Raw genomic sequence first — 24,293 nt, forward strand, 5'->3', positions numbered from 1 at the left:
TGTCTCACCCTGAGTCTGGAGTTTCTGGACATTAATGGGCTGTTTGGGTACTACTGATTGTGGAACACCAGGACAATATGAAAAAATGTCATCTTAATAAAGGTGAGTATCTGTTGAATTGTCGTGTGAGTTTTTAATGTGTATCGCGTCAGTTGGGTCAGCTCTGTTGTTGTTGTTTTGTTTTTTTTTGTTTTTTTGAGAATGCAATAATGCATTATCCATTTTTTTTATTATTATTTGTATTGGTGTTCCAACAAGTTGCTGCAAGACCACAATTAGCTTTAAGGAAACTGATCAAATAAGCCAGCCACGAAGAAAACAGACTTGAAATACAGTAAAAAGTAAATTAAAGAACAATAGAGAAACCATCAAATTATCACATAATACATCATTATTAGATTCCCCTGAAATTGTGTAAACCACAATGTTGAATTATCCCAGAGGCTCATCCATTTAAACCAAACTGTGACAACACAAGAGCAGGAGAAATAGTCTCCAGCTCAAGATAATTCCGACAGCACTTGAAGGCATCTCAACAACTGGCACACTACAGGTGCAGACAAAGACCTGTTAATGGTTAATTATAAATGTTAAAAATTAACTTTGAGGATTTATTTATAACAATTGACAAAATAAAACAAATAACCCCACGGTAATTCAAAGCTCAGTATTGGGTGAAAAAGCAATGGTCAAACTGTTATCTGCATTATTAATGAGTCTAGTGGACAGTGTCAAAATAAGTCTTTCTTGTTTCTGGTGGTTGTCTGCTTATGCTAAGATACTTCAGAGCTACTTTGGGTTCGTATTATATTCTAGTCCGGGAGAAGTCGGCGCCGGCAGCACATTTTTACCTCAACTGGATAAATTTGTAGTGGGAAAAAAAATATGTTTTGTTTCTGCTAAGATATTTCAAATGGCGAGTAGGAAATAAATGCAGGGAAGTCCTGTGTGTTGATATCAATTAAGACAGATAAATGCTAATATGTGCTTACAACAATGTGTTTTTCAGCTTGATCCAGTCAGGACCACAAATCCACATGCACGTTTGTGATTCTCATCTAATCTTATTTTCTAAGTAAAGGTGCATGATATACTCTCACACTTGTTACCTGTTTCTGGAGGAAAAAATCCTTGCAGACTGTCACTTTGCTGGCCTAGCAGAGACTGTTGTATAGAATAGTCACAAATATATATTTTTCGATTATGTTGTAGAAATCAAAATTTGTCGATATATTATGGCCTTTAACAGCGCAAATAGATAGTGGCTTAACACTGTAGATTATTCATTACAATCATTAATTGTCTGTTTTAGTTAATCTTTTTTAACCTTATTTTACTTGACTTGAATATTTTTATATGGAAATTTATTCAGGCGCCCATACACAGTCCCGGGGTCCTTCAGGCCTGAATGACGCCATCAAGCATCGGTGGGGAAAACGTGGAGTGCTCGGAGGGCTATACTTGCCCGTGTGTTGAGGATTTATTAACAAAATAACTTCAGTAAGGTTAGTGACCTCTCCCTATTTACTCGTCACAGTTATTGAGAAGCGGTTTTCGAAATTGTCACCTTGTTTTTCTGTGAACATCTTTCAGAATCACTCTAAATAGTTACCACTTTAGCCTCCAATGCTAACCCCTTCGTACCAGAATTAGAGCGTCAGCTAGCCTAGCGACGCTAATTGTAGTCCCTGTATAGCATCTTTAGCAAGTTATTATTTTACTGTCTGTCTGTTTGTTGAGGTATACATTTGTAAACTATATCAAAAAATATTACCTGCTCTAAGAATTGGGGTTAGAGTTAAGGTTTCATTTAGTTAGCATGCGTTGCTGTTCTTATGCACTGTTAGTACAGGGCCAGTTACATGTGTCATTTTTCTGACCTTAGACATCACAGGTCTACACAGAGATCCACTGACATACACGGACCTGTCAGATTGACAAGGATGGAGTACATTCAAGCTCCTGCCACAAGCAGCCAGGGAAACATGTAAGTGATATTTTTGTTTTTATATATAGTCTTGGGAGTGTTTTGCGAGGCTTAATACAGTATGGGTCCTTTTCAAAGCTGAAGTAAACTAATCTCAAGGCCAGGACATACATGCTAAGGTTGAGATATTTGGGCAAACTTTAAAGTAAGAAAGGTTTGCCACATCAGATTGTTGTAATCACGAAATACATGAGTGGATGTCCAGTAAATTAGATGCAGTTTTAATTTTGTGAACATTGATTTCAATTTCCCATGCTGATGCAATTTCTACAAAACCATTGACATCTTAAAGATTCAATGTGTGTAATATTGGAAGATTTATTGACAAATAATTATACAGACAAATTATACAATAAACAAAATATTGTATTTTTGTTATTTTGTCGTCCTTTATATCTACATATGGAGTGAGGCAGCCACATTGCACCACTGTGCTTCTGTATCACCTAGAATGGACAAACCAAACACTGTCTGTAAAGAGAATCTTTCACATTGTTTGTGACCACCCTATGCTTTTCTGCATGATTGGAATGGGAGTGGTTAGCAAGGGATATTCATTTAGTTGCATTCTGCAGCCTCCTACACAGCACACTGGGCCTCTAATGTTTACTCCAGCGATTTACGATCCCAAATAAAGACTGTTCACTTGCAGAAAATGCCTAAATTAACTGAAACCATTGAGTCCAAGAAACACAACCAAATAAGCTACAATATGACTTGTGAAGTGGTCGGCAATCTTGTCTTTAATGCTAAGATTAAACCAAAATACTTTTAAACGTTGTTCTTCTCCTCCCTAGCCTGTGCTGTACTTGTGGCGTCCCCATTCCTCCCAATCCAGCCAACATGTGTGTAGCCTGCCTACGCACTCAAGTAGACATCTCGGAGGGCATCCCCAAGCAAGTCACAGTGCACTTCTGCAAGCAGTGTGAACGGTTAGTTCATAAGTTCCTTTCTAAATATAAATCAGTTATGCCTTTTTTTCACAACATAGTATGCTTGTAATGTCATTGTTTTTAAGGTGTTTTTTCTTTAATATTCTCTTTACAGGTACTTGCAGCCCCCAGCCACCTGGGTGCAGTGTGCTCTGGAGTCCAGGGAACTACTGGCCCTCTGCTTGAAAAAACTTAAAAGCTCTATGACTAAAGTAAGTCAGATTCATACCATTTGTTTCTGTAAGGGGACCAGTGTATTTCTTCACGAGCTTGTTTTATTGCGAGAGTAAGTATTTTTATGTGGTGTCATGTAAAAGAAAAGCTCGCTGACTCAAAGATGGACTTGTTTCAGTGACAAATTAAACAAATTAATTGTAGATAGTTTATAACTCTTTGCATATTAATACAAGGGATGAATAAATGTCCTCAAAATGAAACATAAACTTGAGTGAACATCTTTTTACAGCTCTCCCTAACACTTTTCTCATTTGTGGTATTTTGTCTTGGAATTAATTCTAACAATACCGTTTACATCCCATGAATACAGAAGTACTTGTGATAATCCGTTGGGCCTCATGCTACTTCACTGATTCAAAAACACCTTTCTCCTCACAGATACGTCTCATTGATGCTGGCTTTCTGTGGACAGAGCCGCACTCCAAAAGGATTAAGATGAAACTGACCATCCAAAAGGAGGTAAGAACACAGAGTGGAAGTGATAAGTGTGAGAGTGTGACATTTAAACTGATTGGTCTCCGGAGATGGACGAGAAGCTTTTTTTGTCCAAAGCTTTTAATATTTTCAGGAGGTAATGTGCAGTTCATTGTGTTGGATTTGTCTTCTGTAACAATAAAAACGGGGGTTGGTTAATGACAGAGTAAAAGTAATGCTATCAGTGTGTAATGCGTGCATCATTTTACATCGTGACTGAGAGATCTGCCTGTTCTTGGCTGAGTTATGTGTGTGTGAGAGACGGGAGTTTTGCCATTGGCTGTCATCTCATCTCCTTGACCTTTAGCGAGAACCTGAGCCATGTGCTTCTCCAGGCCAATTCTTTTGTTTGTCCTGCTTAAGGGCCTTTACAATGCTGTCTACACCACCAGCTGCTCTGATATTTCTCTAAATGGAGAAACAATTATTTTCTTCCCAGGCGACTTTGTTAATGCTCGTTTTTTGTGTACCTGGAACATGCGGTGTAACTTGTTGCTGCCTTCATCTTTTCCAGGTGATGAACGGAGCCATCCTACAGCAGGTGTTTGTGGTCGAGTTTGTCATCCAGTACCAGATGTGTGACGACTGCCACCGCGTGGAGGCCAAAGACTTCTGGAAGGCCGTGGTTCAAGTTAGGCAGAAGGTAACTGTCCGTGGTCAACTCAGATTTCCTTATCTATCAGTTTATTTTAGTATCGGTTTTACTTTGACATTATTATGAATCTATTAAATGTCCCATTATATCTTACTTCTACCGTTCACTCCCTTTAGTGTTGTTGGTGTTTACAGTAAACACAAATGTACACAACCTACATGCATTTGCCAGTTTATTAGGTTCACTAGTCATCCTGATATAACAGCCATGCACTAAATCCCCACAGAGCCAGACAGGTGGTGGTATAATTGTATGATGATTTTGGAGGATTTAGTTTGTGGTCCTGTAAAACTGGATTGAGTTAAACACAAAAGAAACATGTTGTTGTTTGGTACAACCTAATTTAATAGTACTACGAACCACAGCCTCTAAAATGAAAACACAGTTGAATCAACAGTTCTCTCATATAAACAAATGCAGAATACCAGAACCTTCATGAAGACAAGACTGTTACATCGGAATACAATATATTGTATACATCAGTGTACCTACGTGAGTGCAGAGCTTTAAATATTTAGCAGGAAATGTAACAGAATATTTTAAACCTCCTCTGACTACCTGGCTGAACTATTATTATACTAAGTCAACATCATTTACTGCTGTCATAATAAAAAGCAGCTATACAGGAAGTTTTGACTAAACAGTCACTCCTCTCATTTGCTTTCCTTTGTCCTGGGTGGAGTCTTACAACCTTGCTTTGCTCGGGAGATTAAAACAACAACAAAAAAAACAAAGTATTTTTGTTGTACAATAGAACAGTTCCAGTGCCATAGATTTAATCTGAATCTCTGTGTGATATTTTCTTCTGTTTTTAACAGACGGCTCATAAAAAGACGTTCTACTACTTGGAACAGCTCATCCTCAAGCATAAACTCCACCAGAACGCCCTCAACATCAAAGAAATCCATGGTAGGTCGATGGAATGTGATTCTATACATTTAAATTTTTAATATCTGTAAATTGGGAGGTTGCCTGCTGGTGTCCTTAGGGCCTCTATCCGAACGACTCTGTAAAATGGGAAACTTGCCTCATTTGCCACCGGTGGAACTAATGTGGATTAGAACGAAGCAGCACATAATGATGTGTCGAGTGTTAATTACCTCTTCCCGTACCAGGCAGCAAGCCATGCATGCATATCACTGGCGCCAATCACTTCATGCGGCCGTCCTCGTGTGGGCCTCAGAGGGGCATGCGTTGTGCGTCTAATCAGAGCGCCGTAATCAGAACAGGCGTTCCACATTAGTTTTCCGCAATGCACGCTTGCGCCGTACCCTTTTTTTTTTTTTTTTAACTGTGCTAAGTGCTGCTTCACACACCCTCACATGCTGTGCAGTTAGCGATGCCTCAGCAGCAGCTCTCTGTGCTCTCGGGCCCGTGAAGTGAAGTTTGGCCCAATAGTGTAACTTAAATCATCTCCATATCTCGGCAGGACTTAAAAAGCCTTGCGACGGTTATGACATGTGGCTGCCATATTTTCTCCCCTCCTCATCCGCTTTCCTCTGTATGTTCGCTTCTCCACGGCGGCAATGACCCGCGAAGCGCACCTGTGATTAATTTATCGGTGTGTGAGTGTATTTGATGGGATTCTTTTCCTCTCTTCTCTCTTAGAGGGGATTGATTTCTACTACGGCTCAAAGCAGCACGCTCAGAAGATGGTTGACTTCTTGCAGTGCACCGTGCCCTGCAGGTGAGCAGTGCTCCAGTCCGTGTCTATGGAGACGACGAACGCAATCTTCAGAGTTTATTTATCTATTTAATTAGGACAATGCACATTAATCAACATATCAGCAAAAAGCATCAGTATAATTAGGTCAGAGTTAGCACAGCTACAGTTTTTGATGAAAACTGCATTAATAAAGAGTATAAACATTCAAATCTGTTCCCAACAGCTCAGACAGCAGAAGTCGTCTTCCTTTCCACATGTGCAGACCATTTTATTGCATTTATTCTCCTTCGACATGATTTATGCAAAGACATCACAATAATCAATGTTTGCTTTTCAACTTTAAAGGGCAAAGACATCCCAGCGCCTCATCTCCCACGACATCCACTCGAACACGTACAACTACAAGAGCACCTACTCTCTGGAAATTGTACCTGTCTGCAAGGTAAACAGCGATCGACCGTATTCATATTGTGTGTTTAGTTTTCATTTCAGTTGGATTTAGTTGGACCGTTGGCAGCGGGACGCGCCCATATCTGCTTCGGCACGATGGACGAGCCAGAATTCCTGGCACGTCTCCTCCCAGGCTTAGTTAGTTTAGTAAAAGTGATATGTTTGAAGAGCTGTCTTACGATCTGCTGATACACACACAGAAAGCTGAGGCTGGCCAAGAATCTTTCATTTTGTATTTGTTTTTGACAGTTACAGGTGATGATAAATGCAACCGATTCGATAGCGAGTGGTAAGACGTCCTTGGCAGGTCCGTAGTTGTCATTTTCAGGAGCTGCTTAATCCTCTTTGATATTTAGCTTTATTTCTTTTAATTAGTGCCACATAGATTTGCGTGCATTTTCTACAGCATGTTTGGACGGTAGGGGTCACACAGGGTCTGTTCACCATTTGAAAACAAGAGCAGCAGTTTATGTTTCTTTGCAAATTCTTTCGCTAACCCTGTAACCTCAGTCTGACCCCAAGTTGTCTGCTTGTGTCTGGTTGCCAGGACAACGTAGTGTGCCTTTCGCCACGGCTGGCGCAGAGCCTCGGGAACATGGGTCAAGTCTGTGTGTGCGTCCGGGTCACCAGCACCATCCATCTCATTGATCCACGCACCCTGCAGAGTGAGTATTCCTACACCCACGGCTCTCATGAGTTTTAGCTGACACCAGTGTCTGTCTGCTTCGGCTGGTTTAATACAGCTGCAGTCTGCTGAGATGTCATCATTGAGCTGTGTGCGTAAGCGTTGTGATTTAAAATACAAAACAGTCAAACATTTAACTCATTGTCGACCTTTTTTCATTTGAAAGTATCCCACACCGAGTGGAGCACTTGTTCTCATGAAGAGTTACTGCTTATAAATAATCACAGTCGCTTTAATTATCCCAGTGCTGAAGCGCTCAATCATCAGAAAATTACTCATATTGTTGAAAGACAATTTCCTAATCATTAAGCTCATTTAAATATGATTGATTGTTGGATGGAGTAAATGAGTCATTTGACCTCAGGAAATTGAGATTTTCGCAACTTATATTACTTTTAAAAGATTACATTTTTGGCATTTTTAATTTTTATTAAATAGTATTGGATTGATGCAGACTGGAAAGCCTGGGAGCAGTATGACCAGCTCCAAAAGTCCTCAGATGGAGCTGAAGCAGAGATTATGCCTCTGCAGGAACGGACGGCGGACGTCTCTTTCAAAAATGCCGACTGAAACTTTTGCCGAAGTCGAGTCGTACAAATGTCTGGTGATTACATGTGCCTACTGCGGTTGGCTAGGCTAGTTAGCTTGTGTCTTCTTGTTGGATGGTAGTTATTAGCTGGCTGCTAGCCTGCTGGTCGTTTTTTTTTTTAGTTGGACTCGGCTTCTAAATGTGTTTTGCCTCGGATCTTGGCACGAGGGATTGTAACATCTTATTCTGTGTAATTATGAACGCGTCTCTATTGACCCAAAACAATCGATGCAAAAATGTCAGAGATGGAGAAGCAGACGGAAATACTAGACCAGAAACACACTACCATCAAGCGGACATGGGGAAGAAATATGATTCAAGTGAACGTGGCGTGGTTGTTGGTGCCAGACGGGCTGGTCTGAGTATTTTAGAAACTGCTGATCTACTTGGATTTTCACACGCAACTATCTCGAATATACAGAGAAAAGAAAAAGACAAAATATCCAGTGAGTGGCAGTTTTCTCTGCAAAAACACCTTGTTGACAGCAGACAGAGGAGAAATAGCCTGAATGCAGCAGATGGTCTGAAGACATACACCCAGTGACGCTCTTCACGCCCAAGAACTAGAAACGTTGGTGAAAATTTCTAAGGGTTAAACAAGATTGGACAAAAGAGGGAAGACGTTTCCTGGTTTGTTGAGTCTTGATTTCATACGTTGTGGTCAGGATTTGCAGTAAAGGAGATGAAAGCGTGGATCCATCCTGCTTATATCTACAATTGAGGCTGCTGTTGGTGGTGTGATGTGTGGGAGGATGTTTTATTTCCACATTTTGATTATTGTCGCAGACCATATCCGTCCTTTTATGATGTGTATCCGTCTTCTAATTTTAATAGGGCTTCAACTATTTTTGCTTTCTTCATTTTAGCTATAAGATGTCAGGAAACAACCCGAATGGCTTTGAATTTCCTAATGTGATGATGTCTTGTTTTTTTGCAACACTCTGTACTGCAAGATATTTAGTCTAATATCACATTAGAATTGCATTCTCACATTTTTACTGGTTTCTTTTGATGGTCTTAATAGTTCCAGCTGTCTGTTTAGGGCCTTTTATTATCACCACATTTGGAAACCACACGGGTTGTTTGTGCATGTCATACCACCAAGAGTCGCAGCTCGGTCTAAGCTGACCCCAGTTTGCTGACCATGTGTTCATCAGACGTCTAACAGCTTCCGTCTGCTGGCAGTCACAGCACGGCTCGCTCTCTGAAAGGAAATGCATATTTTTTTTCTCAGTGTGCATCATCTTATTTGTAGAGCTCCGCATGCAAAATAAGTACGCTGATAATTGGCGATGATGCAGCTCCTCTATATCTGATTCCAGTCGCTCATTATGCACGAGACTTGAGACCCTCCTCTGCACAATTCTGACATTTGGAAGCGGCACACACGTTTCTAATTACTCTTCAAAGAGCAGGCTATTTTCGTTGCAGAAATGTTCTGAACCGGCTGAATAGCAGAGATGGCCTTGAGGCTGTTCAGCCGATTCAGCAGCAGTAGACAATTAACTCAACTATTAGAAATATGTGCGTTCCTGTTTTCCTGCTTATGCTGTTTATTGGGGAGTATAGACGAGGATACATCGTCCATGTGTGAGTTTGTTTGAAGTTTTTACAAAAGCGAAAACATTTGCAGACATGGGATTAATGATTTCATTTCATGAGATAACTCAAAGAATGCTGAAGTTTGAAGTTTCATAAACAATTAAATGTGTCAAGAATATCTAATGCATACCCTTTATATTAGAGAGTATGCATTGGCGTCAATGCCCAACTGCCCTACCCGAGTGGCAAAAACATGGTGAAATGTAGCAGTAACAGCAAGACCGGGAAAAATGTGGATTATCAAATCAAATTAAGGACAATGGAATTTGACAATGATCAATGCGAACAAATGTAGCAAGTGGATTCGCCTCAATTTCAGGTAATTTAAGTTAGTTTTAGGTCATTTCATTATGATAAATGTAGCTAAATAAAAGAAGTAACGTTATCTGCACAATACTGTACTGTACTGTACTGTACAATACTTTAATGACCAGACGTTAAAAGGATGAAGAGGAGTGATCGCAAATATTCTGTTTATTGTTATTTATTGCTCGAACTGAAACAGTTACTGTCGGCCAAAACAACACAAAACAGCAACATCAGCAAAGTTATCTGACAGCCCTCCAGAAGGTAAATTAAGAAGTAACTTAAGGTACGACTTCATCAAAAAATACAGCATGAATTAATATTATCTGACACTAAATCTGAACCACAACACCAGGTTTCTGTGTCTGGATTCCAGTTGTTTCTTCGTAATGCAGCGATCCATTTCCTTCTCTTTTCTTTGGCAGTCAGAGAGATCTGTAAAAAATATCTCCACTGCTTTTCAAATCTGTTGGTACAGTCAATTGCACAACAGCTCTCATTTTTTAAATTAACTTTACAATTTAGACGCTATTAAAGCCTATGATTCAAGCTAATGCTGCTAATCTCCGTGCTCAACTGTCACTTTTTGCTACTCAATGGCCGTAACCACGGAGACGTCCGCCGGCTGTGACGTCACATGCGCGTTCTTTATCGTGGCTCAAAGTAGGATCTTTTGCTGACACAATGATCTCTTAACTCACTAGTTGCCGAGGTGGATGGGAACACATACTGGCGTAACCCCTTCAACAGCCTCTGTAACCCGCGGCAGCTGGAGGAGTTCATCGTTATGGACATTGACATCATCAGAGACCAGAAGCTGGGCGCTGGAGCCGGCATGCGGTCCAACAAGGTAAGTGTGTGTGTGCTGGTGCAGAACAGATTGCATTATGGGGGAACATTGCTCTTCTCTCGGAAGCAAAATCAATAGCGAACCATTACATTATCCCTGAACCTGTATGTGGGATTCAAGCCAAAATGACAGAAACACTCAGGAGTGTTTTCTTTTGATGGGAAAGAGGTTTGTTGTTCTCCCCCTTCCTCCGTCTGAATGTTGCAGTATTATTGATGCAGCCATCTGAACCAGCCGGAGGAAAATAATGAATTATGTTGTTCTTCTGGCTTGAAGATACATTTGTATTCCCTCTGTGTGTTTGTTGCAGCACACCCTGGCTGAGGTGTGGGTTCAGAAAACTTCAGAGATGGACACCAGTCAGCAATATCACTGCCGCACGTTCCTGGGCCACCTGCTGAACATCGGAGACCTGGTGCTGGGGTGAGTGTGAGGGATTGATGGGAAATTCAGCAATGTCCAGTTAAAAAGACCTTGTCATGTTCATTCACAGGGAGGTAATAATTGGTGGGTGTCCTAGTGAAGGGTCACATGCTTTAATATTTAAACAACACATTACTTTTCTACTGATTCACCCTGCTGCAGCTTCTGTTTTTGCTCTCTCACTGGTCCTTTAAAGCCCAGTTTGTTGTGATTGGTCAGATGGTTTTTGGTGTGTTTGCCACGCTAACCACCAGCTGGATAAATGTGTTGCATGGTGATGTAAACAAGTGTCTTTCCGTGGACTTTTCAGACCTTCAACATTCGGAAATAAATACATTACACGCTTCTCTTGCTATGAGCGTCACACTAAATGGAAAATTTACCTCTCACCCTGCAGCTTCGACTTCGCCAATTCCAACGTCAACGACGAGTACCTGAATAAGATGAACCCTCACCATGTTCCTGATGTGGTAAGACTGTCAGCGGCCATCGTCGACTTGATTAGCACTGACCTCTAGTGGCGATGCAAAATACTCACCTTTTGACATATATATATATTCCTGCACATAAACACATCATTTAAAATAAGTGAACAGCCAGTAGTTGCGTTTTAATTCGTGCAACGTGCACATTTGATTATCAAAGGTGTTGATCAAGAAGAGCTACGACCGCACCAGGAGGGTGAAGCGCAGGAACTGGAAGCTGCAGGAGATGGCGAGGGACCGCGAAGGCATGGACACAGACGACGAGAGGTAGGGTGGTTACGAATAAAGTTAAGATTCAAAATGCTGCCTTTTAGCTACTATTAATGAATTCACTGTATTCGTAGGAATATTTTTAGCAGCAAAATAAGTACATAGTGCATTGGAATGAAAATACGCGGCAGCCAGGACAACAGATTGGCTCCCTGCTGTGTTTCTGGACAACATTGGAGCGGAGGGACAAGCTGTATCCAACGCTTTTACAGTATAAATGAAGAATATTTCCCAATCAAACCTTTAGTGCTGAAGTAATTGCAAAATATCAGTAGAGGTAAAAGTCCTAAATAAGTAAAGGCTTTAATGTGAGGTTAATGTAGAAGATTTTTTTTGTACAAATGTCACTTGTCTGGGAAAACACTTAAGATTCCTGTCATGGTGACTGAAGGCAGGGCATTGTTTAGGTCCGTTGGTGAATAGTCTGATGATGTGCCAAGAATGCCAAATATCCTGTGCATATTTTTTTTCTGTCTTTCTTTAACTGTATTGCTGTGCCAGATGGGTTCACTCTGAATTTGCTTTTCTGTCTTCAGACAATACCAGGACTTCCTGGAGGATCTGGAGGAAGATGAGGCTCTGAGGAAAAATGTCAATATCTACAGAGGTGAGCTGCTGGTCACTGCAGACTTTCTTCTGCAACAGTCTCCTCAAGAGATTTCAAAACATTCTGCTGATATATTTAGGTTTTCCTTGTCAAGATACGGCTCATTTGCCGTCAACGGCTGCTTATGTTTCTGGTAGAACGTGTGTCAAGGCGTTTATCATAGATGATGTATCGGATAGTAAATGAGCTGAAGCTGATTGTTTTTCAATTACAGATGCGTCAAAGATCCCAGTGGAGAGCGACACCGATGACGACGGAGCGCCGCGCGTCTCCCTGATGGAGATGCTGGAGGAGCTCAGCCTATCGGACGCCACGGGAGGAGAGGGGGCTGACATGATGACGGAATAGCCAGTCGCCATTCCGCCTTAGTGCCACTGGCAGCTGATTTGTCAAAGAAACCTCGGCTTGATGACACAAAGATCCCATTACACACGTCTGATTTTGAAGCGGCAGCACATTGAGGACTGATTAAACCACTGACGGACACATTTTCACCACGAAATTGGACATTCAGAAGTTTCAACTCATCAGTTACTTCTGCAACCTCATCACTCTCGGCGTACAAACTAACATTTTCAGCTGTTTCCATAGTGCTCTCATTTGTCATGTTGTGTTTCTGAAATGATGAATGAAATGGAGTCCTTATAGTTCAATTTATCAAAATAAATATTTCCCCATACGCACTTTTTTTTTTTTTTTTTTTTTTTTTTTACTTGACAATTTCTGCTTGTTGGGAAAAAAAATGCTTATCAAGTGCTTGACTGTAGACGTCTGTAGGCATCCACCAGAGGGGGCTTTGAGCCAGACAGAGGTGCAGAGTAGTTCAGTCAAATCCCCACACTTGCCGTAAGCTGAGCCATATCTGTTATTGGATCATTTGGATATGGAATTTGGATATTCAAATACATAGACCTGTTCAACTAGAGAAAGCGTGCTCCCGATGGTGTCTAAAGCTGGAGAGACAAATAACTTGGTCTTAAGTTGCAATAATGTCGGTCTGCGACTTAGCCTGACGCTTCCCAACTCTAACCTCTCACTGTTTATACGTCAATGATACATTTGTACCACCAGAGACAGTCTTCAAACTACAAGATACCTCACAAAAGAGCCAGACAAAAGACAAAAGGTCTTCTGAATACGTTATTAGTTTTTGTTAATGAACATATTAATTTAATCAGATTTCATAGCCATATTCTGGATTGCAGTTTATTTTTTTAATCTTGGCACTTAATTTATCACTGAACATTTAATATTTCGGGGGTAATTCTCAGGAGAGGGTTTAAAAAACAAAATCCTAATGAAACTGAACTGATCTGTTAATTGTGGATCAGGCATAACATTCCTAATACTTTAGGTCTCCCCTGTGCCTCCAAAACATTTGTGGTGTCTGGCAACACAGTGTTGTTAGTGGGGACACTCTGGATCCTGTGGGTTGAGGGGAGCGGCCTCTGTGGATCATCCCCCAGATACTTGATTAATTTGTGATCGAATGAATTTGGAGGCCAGGTTCAAGTTCAAGTTGTTGCTAAACAGCCTTTTTTTTTGTGTGTCTGTGTCAGACTGTATCCTGCTGGGGATGACTGCTGCTATCAAGTAGTGTCTAGGTCGGTGGTACATGTCTAAATAACATCCACATGAATGCCAGTTCCAAAAGTTTTCCAGCAGCACATTGTATTGTCATAAGATGGTCAATGTTATTCACTTCTCCTGTTAGTGGTCATAATGTTATGCCTGATTGCTGTATATTGAGGAGGTCAATGTGTACAACCCCTTTTGAATCCAGATCAAACAACTCATTTTATTTAATATGAAACATCTTTTGTGATTACTAATGATTTGAACCAGAACCTTAACTTTAAGTGGGTTTGTTGCGTTTCCGACCTCCCTACCGACAGCAGCCTTTATGTAACTCAAGACACCAGAGGAATGTGTGTATCGCAGGGTGTATTAGTCTGTGTGTGACATGTCTCACGTTTTAACTTGAGGAGGGCGGAGGAGAGCCAGTCTCGTTTTTCTCAAACCTGAGCTGGTTGTCAACGGTAATCAGATCTACTTGGGAAAGTGAATGAAGTGAATCCCCTCTGTGTGTGTGTGTGTTGGCCTGATTTTGTCTCGCACACACATCTTCGCTTGTGCACAATCTGAGCTTTTGTGACCCAAAATCGTATACTTCCAGCCACCTTTACACGTACCCTTACAGACTCACTTTCCAAGTGTCAGAAGACAAATGTGTTATGCATTTGACTGTGAGCTTAAAGGCTCAGTCGGCTGATTGTCTGGTTTGAATAATGATTTCCTGAGTACTTGAGGCAGAGCAGGTCGTCAGAGTTCACGTTAAGACAACATAATTATTTCCTTAAAAAAAAAGATTGCAAAGATTTGTTCAGTGTGAACACGTGTTCACACAGTGTGCCTGGCATTTCAAACCACATCCTTATGACACTAACAAAACGTGTGACCATGCGTAAACGGTGCGCCACGGCGGCACAGCCCGTGTTTACACATCAATAATGCAGCGTCAGAATTGAACGGGTCAGCAGACCTCACAGTTGCGAGATAAGATTTCAAAACACCACTCCGATTTCCCCCAAACATAAAGACACATTTGCTTTTACTTCAATTACTTTCCCAGGGGCGCTTGGGTTGTGGGAGATTTCTCTTGGCTGCCCTGCTTCAGAATGTGGAAATCCATCAAGTTAAACGGTCTGAGAGTTTGGTGTCGTGATTTTTTTATTTTATTTATTTATTTTTAAATCTGCTTATGACATTTCCCAAATGCTAAATGCTGCACTTATATGAGAATAGTGCAGCATTCGACATATTCTAATCATTATAGTGGAGTTAGGTGTTACAGGCTGGTGGTATTTCTGCTTTATTGCAAAGGATGGGATGTTGAATTACATGTGAGCTCCAGGCTGTAAAGACTAGACGAATATTAATATTAGAGTATGATTTTCGTTAACATCTTGGTTTCTTATTATAACCCAGGTTGACTACAGCATCCCGAGGCTGCGGTATGAGTGCATGCCAGTGTAATGGCTGTGCAGTCTCTGCCCGTCTTCCTGCTGCGGTCTACGTCAGACGTGGTACTGCGGCGCACTGTTTGGCTGCAGCATGGTGGGACAGATGCGCGAAGGATGCGACACGGACTGAAAAAAAAGTTTAAAGATTTTGCACGAAGCAACGGACCGCTTCACGTGGCTGAAACAGAGCTGCAACTAAGAAACACATCGGGTCCCTCCCGTGCCTTCGGATTCGAGGACCTTTTTGTTTTTTTCCTCTCTCTCTTTCTTTCAGATGCGTAAACGCACCCCGGCCTTTGCGCTTTAGCCCTCGTTCACTCCACCTGCATGTTCTGTGAGCCAGGTGAGTCGTGAGTGTAACGAGTGGTGGGTGTGGTGTCATCCACACAGTCTGTATGTGCAGCACATGCATATAGGCCAGTGGCGAGCTGGTGAGGCAGCTTTTCGTTTACACAAAGCAGCGGAGCAGCAGCGCGACGCGGGCTGTCGCTCGTCCCGTCATAGTCTCATTAGTAGATAATCGAGTGGATCTTGCATCGGCTGCCGAGGTGAGTCGACACATGGATTCGGCTACATACAACACATTGTTCAGTAATAGCTCCTGAGCTGATAGGCAACATCCCCTCTAATATCGAGTTTCCTATTAAACGTGTAACAGTGAATACACTTTGTCGTTAATGCCATATACTAATTTACACAATTTGTACAAGAGTGTTAACTTATAGTAAATAGTGTTTACAGTTTTGTGGCACAAACGTATTAAGTGGGGTGTTTAACATTTATCAATTTGTGATTAAGTGATGCTATTTTTCACAGAAATCTACCGAAATGCGCTCTACTTATGGTCACTTCAATGCACCTGCAACAATTGTACTATTTCTAATGGACTTCAATTGAGTAAATCCTCTAGAAACTATCCTCTGCGCATTGTTTTTCCTATTTTCCCAAATTGGGGGGAAAAAAAGGAAAAAGAAAAATGATGAATACACCTGCACTTGCAGCGCACCTGTTAGCCCCGCCCCTTACCTGTGTAGACTATTAAGGTAATGCGGCTACATTACTTCAAATGAACAACAGCCTATTTTCATAGCTGGAAAACAAACGATGTCATTTGCCTAATGCCGGATTCCCTTATTCCGTTTAAGCAAACCTTTCAAAACAAGTCCGTGTTGTTGTTGTTTTTTCCTGTAAGTTCCCATGTACGCTATAACTTCTATAGGGGTAGATAAATGTGGCTCCTTACCCTCCTGACACAGCATAAACTCATTGGTAAGTGTCCCTTGTGTGGCAGTTGTGGGAATAATTAAAACAAAGAAAATCACTGAGGACTGGTTTTATGTTGCGTGGAACTCGTTGGTTTAATATAATTGGTGTTTTTCTGCCTGCACAAGGAAATATAAGAGCTATACTGAGCTTGCTCGATTGCCAGTAATCCAGCAATCAGTGGTTTTCGGTCGGGGCTAGAAGAGTGCTCCCAGTTCCCCCTGACACCTTCATGTAACTGAAAAAAACATCCATGAGGACTATTTTCTGTTGGAGTTCAACAAATGTCCCCAGATTATTGATAAACACGGTGCAAACCATGTCTTTTTTCATTGTTAAAAGCTATAAAACATTTGCTATTATGTAATAATGGGTGTTACTAAAATATTTTGAACACTCCTTTATTGTGCATTGGATACCAGTTGTTCACAGTGTTTATTCATTTTATTTCTTCAAGGTTAATTTAAGGAAATTGTGACAGAGTGCAACTATTTGTTCAAGCACTATACTTTAACTGTACTACTATTTTTAGAAGTGCAGCCGTTGTGTGCTCATACTTCATTATGTGTTGAACTTGAACTTGTATCGTAGTTCACACTAGATCATGCAACGGTATCATAAAATAACTATTTGCATGAATGTTTCATACTTTGACACTTTGTGTGCTAAAGTAAAGGAGTTCAGGACTATTAGGGGTATTTTCACATCTCCCTCACACCACCTTTTATTCTTAGTGCTTGAGTACTTTCAACACTCCACCTCCATTTCTCCTCCACCCAGACTGCAGGATGAACATCAAAAACTTGAGAGAGTACCTGGCCTGGCTCTACTTCCAGTACCTGCTCATTACCGGCATCTATGTCCTGGAGCCGTGGGAAAAGTCCATCTTTAACTCCGTCCTCTTCTCCGCCATCGGCATGGTGATCTACACCTCTTACGTCTTCATACCCATCCACGTGCGCCTGGCGCTGGAGTTTTTCTTTGGGATTTTTGGGGGCCAGCCGGAGAGCACCATGACACTCATGAACTAAAAGGAGGGAAGTACATAGAGGAGGAGGAGGAGAAGGAGGAGGAGGAGGAGAGAGATGACGACTGGTCCTTTGCTACCCCGGTGCAGCTTGAGCCCCACTTTGCGCCACGTTCATCCTTAACCACAGCAGCCAGTTAATCGAGACTGAAACCACGAAGATCTTAATGGAACAATCTGGAAATCAGAGCCTTACTATCTTCTTTACATCCCAAACCCTCTGGCCTTACCCCATGGTATTAGACACACGACTGCTTTCACACCGTCCCTGTGAAATGTCTCGTGAACTGTTGTTTGTCCTATTTGTTTTTATTTTCGTCTCAACGTGTGTCCTGTGTGAATGCATTCCACCTCGGGGATTTGCATGATAGGGTCATACATGGTTGGTAGATTTGCATGCTTATCTCGCTACAGAATACTACTGAACTCTTTTTCCTTCTCATGAGTTTTGAGATACAGTCTTTAAAGGGGCACTTCCAATGATTTAATGTGTAAGTGGAGCTTGTAGAGACAGATTGAAAAGGAAGTGGGGATAATCAAAGAAGCCAATGCCAAAGCTGAGATACATAACACTGCTGAAGACTGCGGTGAGTAAAAAAAAAAAAAAAGAAAAAATGTTCTAAACGTGCAGACTGAATCACGGGAGTAGTAAATAAGTGGAAGAGGGAGTGATAGTAAGTACAGCTATGGAAAAGCTCCCTGCAGAACCACAGTTTGCACAAGCTCAGGAATCTCTCTGAGCCAACTGAACTCAACCTGATCTGTGAAACTGGTGTCCCTTTTTAGCACATGCTTGTTTATCACCGATTGTGAATTGCTCTCTTATTATTAAATAGCTCAACATTTTCAACATGCACTTAAATTAACAGGCTATGGTTTTGTATCAGAACCACTGTCGCCTTTATTTAGTTTCCAAGTTAATGCACTGGAATCCCGACTGGAAAGCTAAATGGCACATTTTACGTGTTACTTGATCTCGAAAGAGAGAGTTGACAGAAAGCCGAAGCTATGCAACGACTCGGAGAAAAAAAGAAAAGAAAAAAAAAAAGATGCCACAGTCCGTACTCTGTTACACGGTTTAGTCCCAGCCCTACAATTACAGATTGACTGAAGTGAGTGAAGTGAGTAATAAAACAAAATAATGGCATAGACATGTGCCGAGCCCTCTTTTTATCTCCAGTGCTTCATTACCGGTGGTATGTCAGGAAGGTGTATTCAGCATTCAGCATGAGCAAATATTGATACAACACGCCTTTGAGGTTCAGGCTTGGCCTTTTCTGTGTTGTAGATTCACTTACCAATGCCTGAAGTCAAAAGCATTTTTTGTTATGTGCTAAAATGTAAAAGAAATGTTGGCCCAAATGGAACGCAAAGACTGACATAAAATGCTGTCTTCCATAACTATAGTTGACCCGCAGAACTAGAGAGATCTGTATCCGTATCATTGTGTTCAGATTTAAGCTTAATATCTTTTTAATTCATGCTTTGGGTCAAGGGCTCGCTGGTAACAGTTTAAACATGATCTCTTTATTTATATGAACTTATATATTTATATACACTGGTAATGCTTGGCTGGTTACAATGTCAATTACCAAAAAAATGTGTTTTTTTGATTATTTATATCTGTGTTCTCTTGCGGCCATAAATAACACGTGATTTGTGCTTTACTTTGTTTCTCTGCCTTAAAGTGCTTTTATATTGTTCCCAGGTTGGGTCATTTCATTTTCACTTTTGATAAACATTTGCAGTTGTTCCAAGTATTTACAGCCCTGAGAATAAAGAGTCCTGAGAGGGTTTTTTTTTCTGTTTTTTTTTTCACTGTTCACCAAATGGATGCTTTATTTATACATGAAAGCAACACAACATTGCAATAATCAGAAAATAAAGGCATCTGGTAAATTTGGACAACCGTCTCATCTGAGTTTGTTTTTGTTTTCAGTAGAAATGTTCATGTATCTGTCTGCGAAACGTTCCGGATAAATGTTCACATGTTGTGCCTTTCGACTGAGCAGAGACTTTGAAATGGAACAACAAGCACAACAAAAGGTTATGGGTAGCACATTTCCTACCCAACAGACTGCACCACATGAAGCGAATTCACACAATAAGAGGCAGAGCCACCAAACCAGTTTTCCCTAAACAGCGCAGGAATGAATACCCGCAGGCTTTACTTTCCTTGTCGCAGTATCCTCGCACAAACGGTCTGTGGCCTGTGTCTTCTGTGTCCATCATCCTGTTTGCTGGAACAGAGGATTTCGACCCAGTGCTTGTGGAACTGACTGATTCGTCTGCTCATCTGTGCGACATGTTCAGCTCACGCGGTGGACGAGGGATCAGGAAATTGTTTTGGTTATAAGTGAAGCTGCAGCAGTGGGAAGTTGGCAGTGTGTTGTAACCGAACACCTCCACCTTGTTTTTCTCAAGGATGTTGGAACGCAGTGGCTGCGACACCCTCCGTTGTCAACCCACGCACCCAGGCTCATCCTGAAATACCGCAGAAGGCCTTCAAATTGACTCTTTCTTGTATTGTTTCCCCTCTCACACAGAAAAGCTAGGTTTTTCTCCTAGTGCAAGTTACAGGATTATTGAAGACGTATATATATATACATCTTCTGTTTACACTACACATGTTAATTTGCTTCCCACGAAGGGAGAGGTCAGAGGTTATCTCCATGATGACATGGTGTAAACAGAGCTCGCTTAAGGGTCAAATGTACTCTTAACGCACAGAGGAGGGCAGTGTATTGTTTCTCCTGTGTGTACATGAAGCTTGTGACTGTTTCACCCAAATCAAACCGAGAGGAGGGGCGTTGGGGGGGGGGGGGGGGGGGGGGGGTGTCCCTAGCAACTGTCTGACGGATCTGACGGATCTGATGCGTAGGTACATGACACCAAGAAAAAAACACACCGGTCTACCAACGCAGCCAGGGTTCAGTTTACAAGGAAACCCCAGAAAGTGTTCAAATATTAATATCGTCGCCAACATTCGATAACACCTTCCGCGCTGGCTCAAGTCCCTCTCTCTGACACACACACACACATGGCTGAGGTTCCTCCTCCTGCAGTTGCTGCTATTTCAGCTGTACCATCACACAGGTGTGTGCCATTGCAATGAATGGAAATAACACAAGACTACTGTTTTTTAACCACAATTTGTGACGAACAGGGACAACAATAGACACACACGCACGCACACAGTGTTGACCTTTGGATTAAATTGCTGGATGTTTCCTCTGGTCACAGACAAAACTGAGATTTTTTTTTTTTAACTACCCTGCAACCTACTCTGAGACTTATGAACTCATTTGAAATGCCATCGCCAGTCAGGCAATGAATTAAAACACATAAAACGTATGTATAAACAGAATGACACAGAAGAAAAAAAACCCAAAAACAGCCATTTATTCCCAAATAGACGCCATTCTCCTATTTCATCATTTATTACCAGGTAAACTATATTTTAAACTTAAAAGACAGTTGTCTGTTATTGTGTGTGGAAAGTAGGTTTCGGTTTTCCAGACGATACCTTAAACACACGGACTGGGTAGTGTGTAAATTGTGCTGGGCAACATTTTAAAACTACAGTTGGCGATATGGACACACCTAAAATAAACACCTCGCATGCAGAACCAAATGAGTGATTTTTACGGTGACTGCCCGCCACAGTTTGGGCCGATAACATTTATATGAACAAATACTATGACTAATAAATCTGAACTCTGCGACGTCACTGTGAAACACGACTTTACGAAATTTACATTTTGACTCACTTGCGTAAACATCTGTTCTATCAAACAAAAACAAGTTGCTATTTTAATGCTTTATAGTGCCAATCAGAAGGTTTGTTTCAAGGGAACGCTGTTTGCACTGTCGGGCGTGAGTGTGTCTGTGTTTCTGTGTGTCACAGTTGTTGTACACTGGTTCAGCTGAGGGCTTCGCTAAACTGGAGCTTTTTGCAGTTTCGTTTCCTTGGGGTGACTCAGGCGTGATTTGAAAAATGAAAATCAAGTTGTTTTTCTCGGGATATTTAATCAGATCTTTTAACTTTAAAATTAAATCCAGAGCGCTTGAGATTTCCCACCAACAAAGGTTTTAAACAACTGAGTTTTAACTCAGGCACTGAGCAAACAATAAGCGCTGATTAGATCACACAATAGAATAGTAGTTACATAATTTGGGAGCACAACCACATCCACATTCAGGTCCGGAGTCACGTTATTGTGGTGTGAGGATAAACTGACAGTTGACAAGTGATTTATTTATTTATTTATTTTTCCTTTGACTGACCTCTGTGCAATTAGATAACCTTTGTGCCGTGGCATTTAGTAAGAGGGTGCAATTATCGCCATTCGTTATTGATTGAAGATGGAGGAGGAATTCACCTCTTGGCTCCGCTCCCAGCTCCCACTATATCGGAGCTATGAATCAGTCAATATGAACCTGGGAGTGGCTGAAGTGATAAAAACTCGATTCCAGTTTTTATCACACGCTTTCTCCAAAGCTGGAGGCCAACCCTGGTCAGTTTACTTTTGATACAAATGAATATATGATTGGGCCACAGGAAGAGCTGTTGAAGAGACTCTTCTCCTCATTACACAGTCAGTGCAATATTATTACCGCCATCTCGGATTATAAATTGTGAAGTTTATGCACAAACCTCTGTCTGTGTCTAATAAGATATCTCAAAAATATAAATATTTTAAGGCCTGCAACTGTCAAGAAGAAAAAAGATTGCCACCAAGTGGTCAAATGGAGAAGTAACTGTTTCCTCCATGTGGTGAAGATGTGAGGGTGAAATCGTCACCTGGCACAGAAAGTAGCTTTGCACAAACCATAGCTATCTGGTTCTGATGGTGTGTTTCAGACTGCGTCGCTCCACATCCAAGGATCACAGGGAAAGCCATCAATGTGTGCGAGCTGCTGTGAAGGAATGTTTGACAGGGAACCAAGAATTCTGAAGCACACAGTGGGGAAGGCAGAGTCTTACAGTCTCTTTTATCCGGTGGATACTGAACCTGTGCGATCTTTGCAGGGTCGTGGAGTGTGTTAGGTGAGCTAAGCCCAATCACCAGGGGGAGTGCAGCGCAAAATAATCAGCTTAGTACTGAAGGTGAGTGGTGTAGCTGGTGTGTGTTGCTTTTGTGAAGCTGGAGGAAATCATATGAGGGGAAGAAAGGAGAAGTTCCCAGAACCAGTTGTCCAGCAGTCAGTCGCCTTTTCGTGCATTTACTAAAGAAACAAGAAATAAGTCCCATGTTTCTTTCTGGTCAAAATGACTGAATGTTTGACTTTGTGTAAAGACAACAATGAAACACAAATCTAAAGTGTAGAGTTTTACTGCCCTCTCTGGCTGAAAGGTGAGTTTACAAATCAACTTGTGGGAGTTTGATGAGACGACTGCAGACGGCCGGAACACAAAGACCACCATCACTTTTGACGTGCATCACGCTTCTCCACGGACATGGACGGACGTGGAAACACGCCTATTTGATTTCATGTCACATGTGAATGACATATTTGGTGCCACCCCTCTCAGATATAATGTTACAACCAAGCAGCCTGTTAGCCTAGCTTATCCTAACATAGTTTAACATAAAGAGTGGATGTGCTCTGTCTGCATGAAACAAAATGAATGTTGGATGAAAAATGAATGTTGGATGAAATCAGGCATGACATTATGACCATCTTCCTAATCATGCGACTCCAAAACAATTCTGACTCATCAGAGAATGGATGGATCAGTTTGGGATCTAGAAAATTTGTTTTTGAGTTGTTCCTAAACCGTTTTTGGGTGTCTGTGTAAGGCCGTGTCATCGCCATGGGGTGGGTGTGCCTGGTCTGGTCTAGATGGGTGGTACATGTCTACGTAAGTTCCCCAGCAGAACATTGGATTATAACAAGTTGGTCAATGTTTTGGCTGTCACATGTGAATGACATATTTGGTGCCACCCCTCTCAGATATAATGTTACAACCAAGCAGCCTGTTAGCCTAGCTTATCCTAACATAGTTTAACATAAAGAGTGGATGTGCTCTGTCTGCATGAAACAAAATGAAACTGAGAGTTATGTGTAGATATTTCTTTTAGGCCTAGAGTATGCACTTCTTCTAATGTTGTCATCACTGTTAGGCAACATGTAGAGACTCGTGGTCAGCTTCCACTTGTTTCTAGTCTAAACACTTAGCTCATCAAACCAAACCAAGGGCTGGCTGTTGGATGAAATCAGGCATGACATTATGACCATCTTCCTAATCATGCGACTCCAAAACAATTCTGACTCATCAGAGAATGGATGAGGGTGTCCCGTGTCATGTGGTGTCCTGGAAGCAGAATCAGGCTTGTTCCAGTGCATTCCACAGATACTTGATCAGTTTGGGATCTAGAAAATTTGTTTTTGAGTTGTTCCTAAACCGTTTTTGGGTGTCTGTGTAAGGCCGTGTCATCGCCATGGGGTGGGTGTGCCTGGTCTGGTCTAGATGGGTGGTACATGTCTACGTAAGTTCCCCAGCAGAACATTGGATTATAACAAGTTGGTCAATGTTTTGGCTGTCAGTGGTCATAATGTTATGCTTGATCGATGTAAGCTTAAAAGCTTTTGTCACTGAAAATTTAGTTAAATTCAAATATTCAAGTATGCTCATATAGAACATATGGAAAAGGCCGCTGTTTTTCCACCACGGACGTTAAGTGCATTGTGAGCCCGGGCCCTGCCGTCAGCAGAAAGTGTGGCGGAGGATAGTGTGTTCGTACTCTCTGTCTTCAC

At 41.5% G+C, this 24,293-nt stretch overlaps 2 protein-coding genes across 4 annotated transcripts; both read left to right on the forward strand.

Annotated features, from left to right (window-relative positions):
* Positions 1 to 1,372: 1,372 nt before the first annotated feature.
* On the forward strand, positions 1,373 to 12,901 carry nmd3 (NMD3 ribosome export adaptor). 3 transcript variants are annotated; one of them, XM_047594695.1, is made up of 16 exons: positions 1,373 to 1,505; positions 1,886 to 1,987; positions 2,785 to 2,919; positions 3,035 to 3,131; positions 3,535 to 3,615; positions 4,145 to 4,273; positions 5,104 to 5,194; positions 5,894 to 5,972; positions 6,297 to 6,393; positions 6,949 to 7,066; positions 10,288 to 10,433; positions 10,744 to 10,856; positions 11,254 to 11,326; positions 11,502 to 11,608; positions 12,148 to 12,218; positions 12,433 to 12,901. In XM_047594695.1, exons 2-16 carry the CDS (start codon positions 1,944 to 1,946, stop codon positions 12,564 to 12,566), a joined length of 1,515 nt encoding a protein of 504 aa, XP_047450651.1. In that variant the 5' UTR covers positions 1,373 to 1,505; positions 1,886 to 1,943; the 3' UTR covers positions 12,567 to 12,901. The 3 variants fall into 3 exon arrangements, with proteins under 3 accessions (XP_047450651.1, XP_047450652.1, XP_047450653.1); XM_047594696.1 differs by having other exon boundaries at positions 1,373 to 1,500; XM_047594697.1 differs by having other exon boundaries at positions 1,419 to 1,472.
* A 116-nt stretch (positions 12,902 to 13,017) lies between these two features.
* On the forward strand, positions 13,018 to 19,436 carry sptssb (serine palmitoyltransferase, small subunit B). Its single transcript, XM_047594698.1, has 3 exons — positions 13,018 to 14,921; positions 15,207 to 15,584; positions 17,285 to 19,436. Exons 2-3 carry the CDS (start codon positions 15,569 to 15,571, stop codon positions 17,533 to 17,535), a joined length of 267 nt encoding a protein of 88 aa, XP_047450654.1. The 5' UTR covers positions 13,018 to 14,921; positions 15,207 to 15,568; the 3' UTR covers positions 17,536 to 19,436.
* The last annotated feature ends 4,857 nt before the right edge of the window (positions 19,437 to 24,293 follow it).

The sequence above is a fragment of the Mugil cephalus genome, chromosome 9 (assembly GCF_022458985.1).
Source record: "Mugil cephalus isolate CIBA_MC_2020 chromosome 9, CIBA_Mcephalus_1.1, whole genome shotgun sequence".
NCBI lineage: Eukaryota > Metazoa > Chordata > Actinopteri > Mugiliformes > Mugilidae > Mugil > Mugil cephalus.